The 17,897-nt window shown below is 36.7% G+C and overlaps 1 protein-coding gene across 1 annotated transcript in view; it reads left to right on the top strand.

Annotated features, from left to right (window-relative positions):
• IMPA2 (inositol monophosphatase 2) overlaps nt 1-17,897 on the top strand; it is an 88,742-nt gene that overhangs the window by 29,360 nt on the left and 41,485 nt on the right. Inside the window, exon 2 of the mRNA XM_043999281.1 lies at nt 7,952-8,085. Coding sequence (XP_043855216.1) covers nt 7,952-8,085 — 134 coding nt within the window. The remainder of the gene's footprint in view (nt 1-7,951; nt 8,086-17,897) is intronic.

The raw sequence follows: 17,897 nt of genomic DNA, 5'->3' as shown, positions 1-17,897 counted from the left end.
TTGAGATTTAATAACATGAAAGGGAACAATAATACACAATCAAGAATTTACTACTATGGCTCACTGACTGGACAAGAATAAAATTTTCAGGGCATTGGAAAAGAGACTTCTGAAAAAAATGTCTTTGGGAGTACTTTGGCTTCCAATGCCTACAGTAAAGTTAGAAATTGTTAGTAATCTTTCCTCCAAAGTTAAAATCCAGATTTTGATGACTAGGATCAATGTACCCAATATAACCCATTAAACGTTTACAGAATACTAATTAGTGGGAGAGATCCAGTGCAGGAGGTCTGTGAACTTGCATGCATACTTAGTAACTGAGTAGCTTAGTAATGTTGATAAGTAGGGCACACACTAGCCTGTTGGAATGTTTAGAATCCCAAAGTAGACTGAGAGGAAATAACTGTGGGAACAAATACCAGTAGATGGGATTTTTCTGGCCATCTTACCTGGAGGTATAAATCTGTCCAAAAAGCTAAGTTTCCTGAACCTAATAGTCACTCTGTAAATAAAACACTTGGCTTGTATTTAAAATAGCCAATTACCATTTCATCCTGTTTATATGGAATTATCTTGCCTTGAAAATTTTGGAAGTTACAGTTTTTAATATAAGGAATTAGGGGTACATGGGAACAATATTGTGTACAGTTTGTCACAGTTTTTAAAAAATCTTCAAAATCATTCATTTTGTGTAACTTATTCTTACAGACAAATAATTATTAGGATTTCCAATGTCTATATGTAGTACCCTTTTGAACTAGACAACAAACGTGTGGTGAAACTAGGAATTATATTCTGCTGACAGAGGGACTTTTCAGTTACATTTACTTTATAGGGCCCTTCTGTGGTTTTGAAAAGTTTTCTGGAGTTGCTGCCATAATACTTTGTCTTCTAGAAGGAAGCTTATTTGTATAGCTCTTGCATATGTAGAAAACCTCAAGCAGATTCAATAAAATTCCTTTACACTGTTGTAGGCTATGCATTGCCAATGTTACTTTGCTACTTTTGACCATCATTGGAGGATTGGGATAGGAAAAATAACCCAAAGGCCATTCCCCTTCCCACACATAAACAACACATTTTTATGCAGCTGAAGACATAAAAGTGAACTTCTGGGGCAGCAGCTTTAAAGGGGATAACAAAGCAGCCTCAGGGTTGTAGATAGAAGTAGGAAGGGGCAATATACCTGATTTGCCTTACAATTGGGGGAGGAGGGCTAATATAATAGACTGATTTCTCACTTGCGATATTTAAGGCTTCTATGGATTGTTTATCACTTTCTTTTTCAAGGCTTGGCTGCCCTGGGAAGGCTTTATATCCCCTCCACCAAGCACAGAAACTCATATAATAACCAGTGGTCAATCCTTAGATCATAGCCACATCTCTTACCAAGCAAGGTTGGACTTAAAGACTAAAAGAGCTACCTTACAACTTCCTTAATAAAACAAGCCCAGGAAATAAGCTCTGCTTCTTTGGACACAAGCTAGCGCTTGCCCAGGTCTCTCTAACCCCTTGTTCACTATAACATGGGCCTTGAAGGAAGGATCATAAGATCAGAGATTTAGAGTTGGAAGAAACTTTAAAGCAGTGGTGTCGAACTCAAATAAAAAGTGATTTGTCCAGGGTCACACAGCTAGTAAATAGGTCAGGCTCCATTTGAACCCAAGTCTTCCTGATTTTATTACATTGCTGGCTGATTCTGAAAAGTAGGTAAAGACTCAAAGTGCCACAAGAAAGAAGGGAGAACATTTTAGATGGAGAGAAGGGTATGAACAAACGTTGGGAGTACACATGGTGTTTGGTGAATAATGAGTAAGCAAGTTTTGCTGTAGCAGGAGGTTAAGTTAAGGAACAGTGGATTATAAATTTAGACAGACAACTCCTGAGCCTACAAAGGTTTCTAGGTATTCTAGGTAGAGAGTTACTCATTGGTGGGTGTGGTTATTTTTCTGTTTTCTGGACTTAGATACCATGCCTCAGCTGACCCCTTATTCCACTCCTATTGACCCCTCCTCTATTTTGGCGCAGAACCCCAGACCAATTATCCCTCATTCTCCAGATTCAGCTACTATGCCCCTACCCTGGCACCTCCTTACTTGACTCCTCTTCTGTACACTTTCTTTCTTTTTTTTTAGTGAGGCAATTGGGGTTAAGTGACTTGCCCAGGGTCACACAGCTAGTAAGTTTTAAGTGTCTGAGGCCGGATTTGAACTCAGGTACTCCTGACTCCAGGGCCAGTGCTCTATCCACTTTGCCACCTAGCTGCCCCTCCTGTACCCTTTCACATGTTGTTTTTCCCCATTAGAATATAAGCTTCTTGAGGGTAGGGACTATATTGCTTTTTGCTTGTATTGCTATGCCCAGGGCTTCGCACAGTGCACCTGGCACATAGTATAAAAATTTAATAAAAGCTTGTTGACTAACTGACAAAAAAAAAATTAATTTAGACAGATAGGAAGGCACCAAATTGGGTAGGGACTTGAATGTAAAGTCTAATTTTTTTAATTGCACCACTGATAATTTTTGAATCACTGATGCCTCAATAACCTCTCCCACAGAGCCCTTTCTTATTTGAAAATAGTTAAGAACAAATGGGCACTTTGTATACAATTTGTCATACTTTGTATTTACTTATGTTTTCCCCAACCTCCCCTCCCCCATAAGCTCTTTAAGAATAGACTTTAATTTTTCTTAAAGGTAGCTTTAGCTTAAATAGCCTTTCTCATAAAGACCTTGCTTATTATTACTTTATCTTTGAAAGGGAAAACAGGATCTCCAAGAGATAATTTTACTGTTATCTGGAAAGTATATACCAAGAGAGAAAGAAATGAGAGCTTTGAGAGAGACTTAGTGAGTTAACTGTAACACTGAGAAAGACTAAAGAAACATTGATAGAATTGTTGAACTCTTAGTCTGTGAAGAGGAGAGAGATCCTGAAGAGAGTTCATGAGAGACTTTCAAGTATCGTCCTGAGAAAACTTTGTTGCTGGTGTCTATGAAGAAGCCAGCAGTTTGGGTTGATGGTTAGAGGAAACTCCAGCGATGATTTTCCTCAAAACTGATGAATATCTCTGTATCATTTGTTACACTGTTCACAAATTGTAATATTAATGTTTATTGCAAGCCTGTTAAGACTATGAGGGTTGAGAGAGCAAGTGAAATGAAAGCTTATAAGAAAACATTTCTTTTGTTTATTTATAAACCAGGATGAGAACTCAGCATAACTTAATTAATGAGAGTGTTCATTTTCATAATTTGGCAGCTAAGTATTGTATACTGTAATGGATAGAGTGTGGGACATGGAGTTATGAAATTGTTGTTCAGTCAGAGTTTTGGTGATGGTGTTGTTGTTTTTTTTCAGTTGTGTCCTACTCTTTGTGACCCCACTTGGGGTTTTCTTGTGAAAGACACTGGAGTGGTTTGCCATGTCCTTCTCCAGATCATTTTACAGATGAGGAAACTGAGGAAAACAATGATGTGCTCAGGGTCACACTGCTAGTAAGTGTCTGAGTCTGGATTTGAAATCAAGAAGATAAGTATTTCAAGTCCAGCACTCTATCCATTGCACCACTTAGCTACTTGAAGTTAGGAAGACCTAAGTGCAAATACTTTCTTGGAAACTAGCTGTGTGACCCTGAGCAAGTTATGAAACCTCTTTCTGATTCAGTTTCTTTCATCTGTAAAATGGGGATAATAATTGCTTTAATTTCACTAATTAGTTGTGAGGATAAAAATAAATGTCTGGAAAACATTTTGCAAACTTTAAAGAGCTATATAAATGCTTGGCATTATTATTGTTAGGAGAAAATATCTGAACACTTCCCTTGATTGATTGCCTTAGGCCCAGTGATGGTAAGTCATGCTATTGCTTGAACATAGGGAAATTGTAAATCTAAGTTCAAGAATGGAATTGTAAGAAACTTCATTCTGTTAAAGCCAGTTCATTTGCATCTCTATTTGATTTGCTAGTGACTTTTAGAACCCTAAATTGGGAGGGCCAGGACATGTTCACAACAAGTTTAGGCCATTATCAATATTCTGGACTTAAACACTCTCATTTTTAGCTCAAGACATAGCTACTTCTTTTTATTCCTATAATAAAACAAGTAAATTATAACACATAAATGATTATATTTATCAAAACATAAAAAGTGCAAACCTAAGTTCATGGGATTTTAGCAACAAGTGATATCAGACCTAGAAGATAATTGGGATTTAGATATGTAATTCTACACAGACGTAACATCAAGATTATAAAACACTTAAAAAGGTTTTTTTTCCTAAAAGCAAGTCCTTTTCAGAAACAGTGAAAGAACATCTTTTCAATTGAATACTTCTGGCTAACATGGGAGGAAGGGAAAGGTGGGGGAAGGGAATAAGCACTTATATAGCACCTACTAGATGCCAGGTGTCTCGAAAATTTCTAAGTCCTATGAAGGAAAGAAACAGTAAAGTCTTCAAGTCATAGAAAATAGATTTATTGAGACAGGGTCTATCTCACAATCAAGCCGGTCAGTCAGGAGTAGGACCTGAAAGATCCCGAGTAGTGTCACTCAGCTGCTTTTATACACCAACAAGGCTGTAAAGTATTTATACCACACTATTTTTAGGTAGACCCCTCCCAGAAACACCATTTACACTACACAATTCAAGTGATGTATGTACAACACATCCTCATTGAATATTGGAAACCTCAGTCTTATGCAAAATTAGGTAATCCAACTAGTGGATCCACCATAGTGGATCTTACATACAGTGCTAGAAATCACAGTTGAAAGAATGGGATGGTGAAATCCATCAACACCATCCAAAGGTAACTTTTCTCAAGTTCTGATTGGTCCAGAGTAACTATTTTTAGTAGTTGACCTTTAAGCTGATTGGTGGATTAAACTAATAGTTTCAATTTATGTCATTTCAATTATGTGGTTTCTGCATCAATCTAACAAATAGGATATACATAAACTCTACAAATACTTATCTTACTTATTCTATTATTATCTGCACAAGCTACTGAAGAATATCACTAAAGAATACCTAACCACATTAAATCACAATTTATAGGCTAAATACTGATTATTACCATAGTTAAATCTCTTATATCTAAGGGTTGGATATAATCTCACACAGGTACTGTAGTGAGAGCTTTACAAATATTATTTCATTTGATCCTCACACTATCCCTGGGAGGTATGTGTTGTGATTATCCCCATTTTACACTTGAGGAAACTGAGGCAAACAAAGGTGAAATGACTTGCCCAGGGTCACTCAGCTAGTAAGTATCTGAGGCTGTACTTGAACTCAGGTCTTCCTGATTCTAGGCACAGCAATCATACCACCTAGCTGCCTCATCTTGTATATAAAGGTTTAGCCACCTGTATTGAAAGTGATCTTATTTCTAAAAAAATGCTATTATAATATTCTTGACAAACACTAACATTAATTTACATGAAGAATAGAATAAATGTGATTGTATATTACATTGTGATTTTCTGTTATGAATGGCTTTTTAAAAAAATTAATTGTTTAAAATGTGGTTTTAAATTTTTTTATGTTTCAACACTGCCCTGCTTCACTGTCTGTCCCCTTCTGTGTATATTTTTATGTTTCATTGAGGCTTTTTTCTTTATTTCTCTCCTCTCCACCTCCCCTCCCTATTCTTCCCTTCCCTTTTTCCTCTCCCTTCCCCTTCCTCTTCTCCTTTTTCTTCTTCTCTCCCTCCCTCTGCCTCTTCCTCTCTCCTTCTCCTCTCTTCCCTCTCTCTCCCTCCCTCCCCCTCCCCCTCCCCCTCTCCCCCTCTCCTCCTCTCCCCGACCCAGGTACTTCCCTTCTCTGGCTGAAACATCTCTGTCCTATTCCTCCCAAATAAAATTGCTTTCTTGTACAAATAGGTGTAGTTGACAAAAAACAACCAACACATTGGTCATATCTGGAAATGTATGCTTCATTCTTTACCTCTAAACTATTAACACTCTGCCAAGAGGTGAGAAGCACAATTCATCCATCAGTCTTCTAGAGGCAGTGTAATTGGTCATTACACTAAACAGAGTTCTTATGTTTTTCACACTTGTTTTCCTTTACAAGCTTATTGTCATTGTATAAATTGTTCTGGTTCTGCTCACTTCACTCTGCATCAATTCATACAAGTCCTCCCAGGTTTCTTTGAATCTGTCCTTTTCGTCATGTCTTATGGCGCAATAATATTATTTCAGTTCATTCATATACTTTAATTTTTTCAGCCATTTCCAGTTTATGGGTACACACTTTGCCCCCAGTTCTTTGCTACAAGAAAAAACTATGCTATGAAATTTTTTGTTGTTGTTTTTAAAAATATGTGTCTTTTACTTTTTCTTTGATCTCTTTTGGGTATATACACTATAAGTGGTCTCACTGGGTTGAAAGGTTTAGTAACTCATGATTTAGTAACTTTGGGGTTTTTAGTGACTTTTGGGATTTTTTCTAGAGTGGTTGTACTATTTTATAGCTCCACCAAAAGTGCATTAGTATTCTATTCTTCCCAAAGTCCCTCCAATTGTCATAATTTTGGGGGGTCATTTTTGCTAATCTGTTGGTTGTGTGGTGGAACCCCAGAGTTTTTAAAATGTGTATTTCTCTTATTATAAGTACAGATTTGGAGGCTTTTCCTTAAGTGGTTGTTGATGGCTTTAAATATTGATAATAGCTAAATAGTGGATATAGTGCTGGACTTGGAGTCAAGAAGATGAATTTCATCCTGCCTCAGGGACTTACTATGTTTGATTCTGGGAAAGTCAGCCTCAGTTCCCCTATCTCTGAAATGGATATAATAATAGTGCATACTTTGAAGGTTTAGTGGGAAGATAAAATGAGATAATCTATATTAAGTAATTTGTAAGTCTTGAAGCACAGTATAGAGTTTAGCTATAGTTATTATTGTTAGCTTATCTTTCTTTTGAGAATTGCTGCTTTATAGCTTTTGACCATTTATCTATTGGGAAATTGCATTTGTTCTGATATATTTATATTGATTATATATATTTTTATATTGATTTTATATATCTATATATATCTATATATCTATATCTATATCTATATATATCTTGGATCAAAACTGTCAGAGAAGTTTGCTACAAAGATTTTCCTCAGTTAACTCTTTCTAATTCTAACTGCATTGATTTTGTCTGTGCAATGTAATATTTCCAGTTTACCTCTTGTGATCTTTTCTACCTCTTATTTGGTCAATAATTCATCCACTATCCATAGCTGTGAAAGGTATCTCCTTCTCTATCTCTCTAATTTGTTTAATATGACTTTTTATATCTAGGGAATATATGCATTTGGAGCTTATTGTGTTATGTTGTATGAGATACTGGTCTAAATTTAATTTCTTCTAGACTACTTTACCATTTTCTCAACAGTTTTTTTGTCAAGTAGTAAGTCCCTAATACTTCAAATCTTAGGTTTATAACAACACTCTATGACTATGATTGATTACTTCTGGGTCTTTTGTATTTAATCCACTGATCAGCTTTCCTGTTTTTTAACCAGAACCAAATAATTTTCATGATTATTGCTTTGTAGTGTAGTTTGAGATCTGGTACTGCTAGGTGCCCTTCCTTCCTTTCATTATTTCCCTTGATATTATTAACCTTTTGTTCTTCCAGATGAATTCCTGTTATTAGATTTCTACTTCTATAAAATATCTATATAGTAATTTGGTGTGGCATTGACTCTGTAAGTTCATTTGGTTAATATCATTTCGATTATTTCAGCATGGCTCGAACATGAGCAATTAATGCCTCTCCAATTATCTGTGTTAGTTATACATATATTTTCTATATTTTAAACTTAAATACAGTATATAAGAGCTTATTGGTACATTCTCCCATCTTGATTCCAAAGATGATATCTACAAGGGGAGGAATATATTTGACAAGATGATAAGAATGAGTTTGTTGCCTCCATTTTGTTTCAGATTATCAAAAAAGCCCTTACTGAGGAAAAACGTGTGTCCACAAAAACATCAGCTGCAGATCTTGTGACAGAAACAGATCATCTCGTGGAAGATTTAATTATTTCTGAACTAAGGAAGAAGTTCCCTTCCCATAGGTAAGGAATGGTATAACATAGGTGGGAATAGCTACAACAGTCAGAGAGAGAGAGACAGAGAGAGACAGAAATAGAGACAGAGACAGACAGAGAGACAGAGACTGTGGGACAGATTTAGATAGGGCAGAGTTATCTGGCCTCTGTTACTCGTTTTGCTGCTGCAGACATCTTTCCAAGAAACACTTGGCTTCAAATGAAGCCAGCAGCTGTATTTTATCCATGGGTGCACAATCATGTGTTTCTTTCTTAGTAGCTATTATTCCATTCTTCCTTCTGTCAACTATAACGTTATAGTTCGAGGAATGATTGTAAGAACAGGGCTAAAAGAAATCTTTCTCCCTGATATGTCCAGAAGGTTATATGTGGGGAAACCACTTTCCTCTTCCCCTTCCTCCACCTAGTGGAGATATGACTATTATTCAATTTGTGTGTTAAATTGTGGCTTTATTTTTAAATTTAAAATTCATAATGTGATTCTAGAAAACTATTCTCCTGGGATTTGTGGGTAAGGAGAAACATTACTTGAGTGAAAAATAATCCTTAAATAATAAATAATAAAAAGAAATCCTTAAAAAGAACTTGGGGTTGTGGAGACAACTGATAGCCTGAACTCTGAGAAACTTGTTTAGAAATTAAAACTGTTCTATAAATGGGCTGAGATTTGTTAGCTGTCTTCAGATAGGGAACAGAGTAACCCAAAAGGGAATGGGAACTTTGAAACAGGTAGCAGTAAGGAGTCTGGCCTTCAGAGGAAACTGATTCAATGCAGATGTGCTCAGTAGAAAGATGACCACATGGCCACTATCTTTTTTTTTCTTTTTTTTTGCAGGGCAATGGGGATTAAGTGACTTGCCCAGGGTCACACAGCTAGTAAGTGTCAAGTGTCTGAGGTCGGATTTGAACTCAGGTACTCCTGAATCCAGGGCCGGTGCTTTATCCACTGTGCCACCTAGCTGCCCCTACATGGCCACCATCAAGAAGACTTTGGCAGTTAGGTGGCATGGTGGATAGAGCTATGGATCTGGAGTTAGCAAAGATCTGAGTTCAAAACTAGCCTAACAACTATGTGACTCTAGGCAAGTCACATGAAAACTTTGTTTTCACCAGTTTTCTTATCTATAAAGTGGGGGTAATAATAGTACCTACCTTCCAGGGTTGTTGTGAGGATTAGATGAACTGATATTTGCAAAGTGCATTTTAATCTTTAAAGAACTATATAGGGCAGCTAGGTGGCGCAGTGGCTAGAGCACCGGCCCTGGAATCAGGAGTACCTGAGTTCAAATCCAGCCTCAGACACTTAACACTAGCTGTGTGACCTTGGGCAAGTCACTTAACCCCAATTGCCTCACTAAAAACAAAACAAAACAAAACAAACAAAAACAAACAAACAAAAAAGAACTATATAAATCCTGGCTATTATTGTTGTTTTGCTTATTATTATTTCCATTTGTTAGCTTAAACACATAGATTGGCTGATCTTAACTTGGGGTCTATGAACTCGTCTTTTGATAATTGTATTTCGGGGCACCTAGGTGGTGCAGTGGATAAAGCACCGACCCTGGATTCAGGAGGACCTGAGTTCAAATCCGGCCTCAGACACTTGACACTTACTAGCTGTGTGACCCTGGGCATGTCACTTAACCCCCCATTGCCCTGACCAAAAAAAAAAAAAGGTTCTAGACTAGATAATTGTATTTCTATGTAATTGTTTTCCTTTGTAATTATAAATATATATATATATATATATATTTAATTTTGTGTTTTTAAAACATTATGAGGGGGCAGCTAGGTGGTGCAGTGGATAGAACTTACTTAACACTTACTAGCTGTGTGACCCTGAGCAAGTCACTTAACCCCAATCGCCTCACCAAAAAACAACAACAACAACAACAACAAAAACATTATGAGAAGTGATCCCAAGACTTCACCAAACTACCAAAAGGGTCTATGATACAAAAATAGGTTAAGAACTCCCTGCCACAGGCAGAAGAAGCTGAAGTTCACCAAAGAATAGAACCCATCCATACAACCAACAAAGGAATATGCTTCAGACAAAGTGACCAGGCCACGACAGGAGTCTTGTGCTAGAAAAACCTTCAGGAGAAGCATGAAGGCAAGGCCTGAAAGACTAGTTCTGGATAACTTTAAGCCAAGGGTATGCATCATTGTGATTACATGAGCCAATAACTTCCATATCTAAGAAGCCAAGGACCATGTAAGAACCCTGTAGGCCCAAGCAACAGCAGAATAGAAATGTAGTATAATCAGGAGCCAGAATAGAGGCACACCTTTAGATGAGACTGAGGATCTTCCAGAATCCTACAGTCACAATTTTATAATCCCTAAATTTCCTAAATATGCAATAATTATAACAATTTTAGCAATGGTAAGAGGAGGTACATCCCCTTACAATTAGAAATGCATAAAAATTCCCCACAGATCCTTACACATAACTAGTATTCACTGACCATTCACTCATGAAATGAATGATCAGACTTTTTTTGGTATTGAAATATCAGTTTCTCAGCTGTCTTTCTTCATGACCTTATGCTACCCTCACTTCCTTTTGGATACCCCAGGTTATTTTAGGAGTTGCCAGATTCTCTCCATGAAATACTCTCTCTGCCAGTGGTTGTTTGTGGCATTTTTTGGTGTATGAATTTCTGTTATGACTTCCATTATTATGAATCTGGAATGTGACTGAAAGTAAAAGAACAACTTTCTCTCTCTGTCTCTGTCTCTGTCTCTCTCTCTCTCTCTCTCTCTCTGTCTCTGTCTCTGTCTCTCTCTCTTGTGGGGCAACAAAGGTTAAGTGACTTGCCCAGGGTCACACAGCTAGTAAGTGTCTTGAGTCCAGATTTGAACTCAGGTCCTCCTGAATCCAGGGCCGGTGCTTCATCCACTGCACTACTTACCTGCCCCCAGAACAAGTATTTTTCAACCTCTCTCTTAAATATACCTGTACCTCTCTTTCTGATGCTCAGAAAACACACTGCAAACAGAAATACCATAGAAATGCAAAGTAATAACTATGTCCTGGTTATATTTTCTTTCTTATAGGCTCTATCATTCCTAGCAAAGGCATAGTGTTCTCGGCTAACGATTCTTTATATTCTAATGCCAATCTTGCCTTGCCTACCTTTCCTATTTTCTAATTTATTATTAAACTAGAATGTCTAGGCTCTCTTTAAAAATACATATGCTTTTAAAAATTGTTGTGTTTTAGGTTGTTTGGCCAGGGCAACCACATTCATCATCTTGATTGTTTTTATTCTCGATGTAGTAAGTCAATCAAAATGCTGTTTTGGGCCAATTTAGGAACTCCCCTAGTATTTGAGGTTTCTGTAGCGATATGAGAGAGAAATGATTCATGTAGCTTGGGTGTAGTTGAAATGGGACATTGCCAAGCTAATTAGAATACTAATCAAGATTCTGAGGTCACTGTGAGGCTGGATATGATTAAATTAGTGTTGCTTTCTGGATTTTTAAAAATCAGTTTACTCTGATAAATATGACCTTGAAATCGCGTGACCTAGTGAGTGTTTTGTCAGTAGATAATAAAGAAATTATTTTGTTTGAGCCTCTATGTAAATCCTATAGTAAGTCTTCAGTCAACTCAGGCAAATATCCATTATTATATAATGCAGGAGTTAATGTTTTAGAAAGGTAAGTATTTTACCTGTAGGAGCTAAGCAGAACCACAGAATAAATTAAAACACTTGGTTTTTCCAATAAGAGGCAACTCAATGGTATAATGCTTACATAAAAGGTGGGTCTTGAAGACTGGAAGACTAAAGTTCAAATCCTTCCTCAGACACTTAGTAGCTTTGTCATACTCTGGGCAATTTACTTTATCTCTGCTTCATTTTCCTCTTGTGTAAAATGAGGAGAATAATAGCATCTCTCTCACCAAGGTTATTGGAAGGAACAAATGAAGTAGGTAATATACTTTGTAAGCCTTGAAGTACTTTGTAAATGCTGGCTATTCTTCTTCTTCTTTGTTGTTATCATTCACCCACTAACCAACTGTATCACTTTGGGCAAGTCTTTACCCTTCCTGAACATCTGTTTCCCCAACTGAGATTCTAGGAGTATTATAAAAATGGGCAAGCCCAGGATAGGATAACCAAAAAAAAAATTGTCACAAAACAGTTTCTGCCTTCAAGGACTATGCTTTCAAGGAAACAAGGTAGCAATTATTAGGTAATACAATCTATATGTACACAATAAATGTATATACATATACGTATAAATGCCCCTTCACCTATACTTATTGGTTTCCCTGTCTTCCATATCGATATGGTTGTGGTGGAAACCAGGGAGACCAAGAGGCATAGGTGAGGGGGCAGAGCATTCAAGGATTGGGGGACAGCCCATGCAAAGGCATAGGAAGATGGCCTGTGTACCTGGCATGGAAGGGGAAGACAAGAAAAGTAAAAAGAGATATAATTGCCAAACAGAGGACTTCATGTTTGATCCTGGAGGTAGGTAATAGGATAGCTCAAGTCCCGGGGCATGGTCTCAGAAGGTCTGGTATTCCTATGCCAGACAACAGCAGGCAGGATAACTGATGAGAAGATGGCTGGGCTAGAAACATGAGGAGAAAAAGGTGAGTGGAGAAACACTCTGGCTCTCTCTCATATCTGGAATACTCTCTCTTCTCATCTCCACCTACTTGCTTCCAACTAAAATTCCATCTTCTACAGGGAGCCTTTCCCAACCCTTCTTAATTCTAGTGCCTTCCCTCTGTTAATTATTTCCTATTTATCCTATCTATACCTTGCTTGTATACATTTGTTTGTTGTCTTTTCCATTAAATTATGAGCTTCTTGTGGACAAAGGCTGTCTTTTGCCTCTTTTAGTCTCCCTAGTGCTTAGCACAATTCTTATCATCTAGTAGGTGTTTAATAAAATTTCATTAATTGATTGATAAATCATGTCAGCCTGATTTGAACAAGCTATTGTCAATGAAAAATGGGAAATGGATAAAAGTAAAGATATTGTCTGTGATTATCACTATTTCTTAGAGAAGTTTAACCAGCACAAAATAGTTGTTATTTAGGAGGCCAAAAGATCCCAGAAACTTTTTCAGACAGTAAGTTATTCTCAAAATATAAGAAAAAGACATTCTAACTCATTTTATGAAACAAAAACTATCCTAAAACCTAAAATATGGAAGGATAATGTAAAGAAAATTATAAGCCAATGTCACTAAATTTTAAGTAAAATTTAGCAGAAAGACAACAGCAATATATTTTTTTAAATCATTCATTCTAATTTAGATTTATGGCAGGGATTCAATGGTGGCTCAAGATCGACAAAACAAGCTAATCATGGTAAAAATAAGAACATTGAAAACCACATGATTATGTCAAATAGGCATAGAAAAAAATACTGACAAAATATGTTAAAAACTATAAATTATAGGCAAGAAGAACCATTTTTAATATGACAAAAGATTACAAGATTACATATGTGAGTGGGTAATAGTAAGGAGTCAAGGATAACACCAAGGTTTAATGCCTGGGTGATTTCCCTTGATAATAAATAGTAAATTTGGAGGGGAAAAAGGCGGGGCAGGGGGGGAGTGGAGAGAAAGAAAAATATTAAAATGTGGTTTGGACATGTTATGTTTAGATGCCTATCACATATCCAATTTGTGATATTTAAAAAGGGAGTTGATTATAAAAGACTAGATCTCAGGAGGAAGATTATACCAGATGTGGAATCTTAGTGGCACAGTGAATAGAATGCTAGGAAGACTCATTTTCCTCAGTTCAGATCTGGCCTCAGACACTTGCTAGCTATGCAGTCCTGGGGAAATCACTTAACCCTATTTGCTTCAGTTTTCTCATCTCTAAAGTGAACCAAAGAAGGAAATAGCAAGCCACTCTAGTATCTTTGCCAAGAAAATCCCAAATGGGATCGCAAAAGGTCAGACATGACTGAAACAACTGAACAACAACAACATAGAATCTAGGAATCATCTTTGTAGGCATGATAGATGGAAGATGATGAGAATCACCAAGCAAGATAATATATAAAGAAAAGAGAGGAATGCTCAGGATAGCGCCTAAAGTGACTCCCACATAGTTGGTTGTCATGACCTATATGAAGATCCAGTAAAGGGGAATGACCAGGAGAGAGTAATGTCATAAAAAAACTAGAGAGAAGAGAATCTCCAGGGAAAGATGCTAATGATTGACAGCATCAAAGGCTTCATAGAAGTTAAGAACGTTTAGGATTGAGAAAAAGCCATTAGATTTGCCCATTCAAAGGTTATTGCTAATTTTAGAGAGAACAATTTCCTTTTTTAAAAAAATCATTAGGGGCAGCTAGGTGGCGCAGTGGATAGAGCAGTGGCCCTGGATTCAGGAGGACCTGAGTTCAAATCCAACTTCAGACACTTAACACGTACTAGCTGTGTGACCCTGGGCAAGTCACTTAACCCCAATTGCCTCACACACAAAAAATAATAATAATTAAAGTATTTCATTATTTTCCAGTTACATGTAGAGATAGTTTTCAACATTTGTTTTTATAAGTTTTCTAATTTCAATGGAATGTTGAGGTTAGAAGTCAGACTGTAGCGGGGTTTGAATCAAATGAAAAAAGAGATTGCAGAAGCACCTTCTATAGGTAGCTTTCACCAAAAGTTTAGCAAAAAAGGAGAGGAGCTATAGGATAATACTAGGGAGGATCAGATTAGAGAGTATTATCTCTGACTTTTCCTTCTCTTTCACCTTTCATATTGTTAAGGGCTAAAATTCTAGCTAAACTGTCTAAAATATCTAATGAGTGGTCGCCAATAAATTATAAGCTTTAGCAAGAGTTAGACTTTTAAGCATTTATTAAGGAGAATAAGAATTTGGTAAAGAGAGAGAAAAAGGCCTAGATTCCTATCTATTAAAGGGAGAGCACATTTCTAGCTCCCTTCTCCGCCAGAGTCCAGAGGAAAAGAGCGCGAGACTGAGCGCCAGTCTCTTCCTTCCTCCTCCCACTAGTCCGCGTCACTTCCTGAATCCTGAAGAAAAGACTCCTGGTCTTGCCCTCAAAGACCTTCCCTTCATGGGCAGAACTCTTCTACAGTAAGTATCCAGCAGGTGGCATTATTCCAATCGTTACAGTCCCCCCTGTTGTTCCTCAAGAAACAAAATGTTTCCTTGACGGAACAGTAAAAAGAATATAATAACTATTGCTAACTAATAATATGTGAACAACAATATAGAAAAGGAAGAGAGGAAAGTTTTGTCCAGAGGGGCGATTTTTTTTTTGTCCTCATGAACTGACGCTTTGACATTAGTCTTGCAAAGGGAGGGCCTCTGCAGAGAATACATGTAACAGATGGTGTATATTATAACAGAAAGAGAAAAAAAACAACAAAAACAACAAATCAAAACTGTTCATTTAAAGTCTCTGAAAGTCTTTTCTCAGATGTCCTCTAGGTGTAGTCGTGGAATGGAAGTCTTTTCAGGGGTTGATGTGTGGATGCTGGTAATCAGCCAGGAAAATTTCCTACAAAATTGAGCTTAACACAACTTTAAAATAGCTTTGTCAATAATCAAATCAAACAATGAAAGTTTTCAAAAACATGTCTAAGGGAATTCAGAATCTTAGTTGTTACACATGAAACATATAATAAAACAAAAATTGAACCATTCTTTAAAATTATAATATTACTATAGTCCCCCCCTTATGGAGGATAATTGAGAAGACAATTGCTGCGATATTAATTATTAAAAATAATTTTTTTATCTTTGTTTCATCACTTTTTGCATCATCTGCCTAATTATCCTCATGCCATTATGAGAAATTAAAAAATCTAATATAATTGGTAACAGGTGTCAAGGCCAAATTCAACACTGTATTTATCATGACACCTGAGATAATTATGGGGGTTACCATAAAAGAACAGAGAAATGATGGGATATGAGCATTCCCACACTTGAGCAATATGTACTGCCCATACAGTATGCCAGGCTTAAAATAGGTGGATGGAATATATGTCCATGCCACCGAACATATTGGAAGAAACTGAGTCAGACTTAATCAGATGCATGGGATTGAGATGTCCATGGCATCAGGCATATAGGAGGGAGCATAGAAGCTAGGTGTAGAAGTGAGATGGGTGGGATCAATACTTCCAGCCATCTGTACAATATTGTGGGGAAAAATAAAATAAAATATTAAACCAAGAGAATCCAACCTCAACATTTGTCAAAAGCCGTTCCCTCGGCCATACCTTAACTTCGTGCATGTCTCCCCTCATGTGACAGTTCAGTGTCTGCTCTTGCGTGTATTCCTCTTGTGATTGGATGGCATCTTGGCCAACTGGCATCTGATAACTCAGAATAAAGGCAAATAATGTCTTAAATGATAAGTTCCCATAATCCAAGTCTCATATGGATTTAAAAATTGAGGATAATAAATGATTGCAAAAAATGTGAATACATCTTGACTCAGAACACAATATATAATTATGCAACAATTTCAAATAATACCCCTTTTTTAAAAACTTAGTATACAATTACTTTTGTGAAAAATCTGAATATATTTAAATACAAGTTAAAGCATAACAGAATCTCAAAGAACTTTTTTTTTTGAAAAAAGAAAACTTTTACAAATGTTCCCCTCTTTTTTTTTTTTTTTTTGGAATATGCTTATCAAAATAATACTTCTAGAATCAATTTACACTTGCCATGGCAAACAATTTGCTAGGGAAATGCTTTAAAGAGTTTGATCAAATAATCAGTTGAGAAAAAATAACAAAAACAAACAACTCAGAATATGGGAGCACAATACTCCTAGAATTAACATTGTATTATGAAATCAAAACCATCTTGCAATGTTTCAAAATTAGAGATGAATAAATAGAAAAAAATACACATGGAACAATAAAAGACAATGAAATTCAAACTAGGGAAATCTAAATGAATATGAACTTAATATTAATAAGAGTATTATAAAATATAAACTTGATCATATGACTATAAAAAGCTTTACAAATATTCTCCTTGTTTTAGAAACTAAGTATAAGACACAATCTCAAAAGCATGAAAATCTCTATGAAAATAAACCCATACCATTAATTTCAAAATGTAATAGCATAGAAATCCTATGTAACCTCTGAACTGACATTATTACTCTGAGTGAATTCAGAACACTTTTGATTCCGATATCTAAAATCCCCAATACTCATATCAATACCTTGCTGCTTACTTCTACATTTCTGTAAAATATATACCCTTCCATGGCAAAAGAATCGGAGTCTTGAACTATGTTGATGATTGTCATTCTTATTCGGCTTAAGTTTTTCTTCTTTAACCCCTCTATATTGTCTGTCAGCCTTTTCACCATACAAATGCTTTATAAGATTACTAATTAAAGACAAAAGCAGGTTAGCAAAATTATGAACAAAACGAGCATATCTGGAATTTAAAGGGTTTTCTAAAGTTGTCTCAGAAGCACAGCCAGGCTGGGGAAGGGGTGAGCCTGAAGCTGCAAATGCAGTTAGAGAAAGTTGAGCATGCGCATTAGATCTTTGGACTTCCCGGGCCAGGGAAGCAATGGGCTTGGCCATGGGAGGGTGGGGTTTGGAGAGGAGGGGAGGGACCAGAGCAATTAGAATCAGACTTGATTTTGAACTCAGGCCTGGATTCCTCTTCCCCCACTTGGCCTCCAGGTGCTAGGGGATTAAAAGCTTCTAGAGGGTGGGTCATTGCCTCCAGGCATGCAAAATTAAAGCAACAATTAGTGTTAGAACTGGGAAAAGCTGCGGGAATCTCTTCAGGTTTTTCTGAAAAAGCATGCTT

The sequence above is a fragment of the Dromiciops gliroides genome, chromosome 1 (assembly GCF_019393635.1).
Source record: "Dromiciops gliroides isolate mDroGli1 chromosome 1, mDroGli1.pri, whole genome shotgun sequence".
NCBI lineage: Eukaryota > Metazoa > Chordata > Mammalia > Microbiotheria > Microbiotheriidae > Dromiciops > Dromiciops gliroides.
The sequence above is the reverse complement of the archived record's forward strand: the minus strand, read 5'-3'. Positions and strand labels throughout refer to the sequence as shown.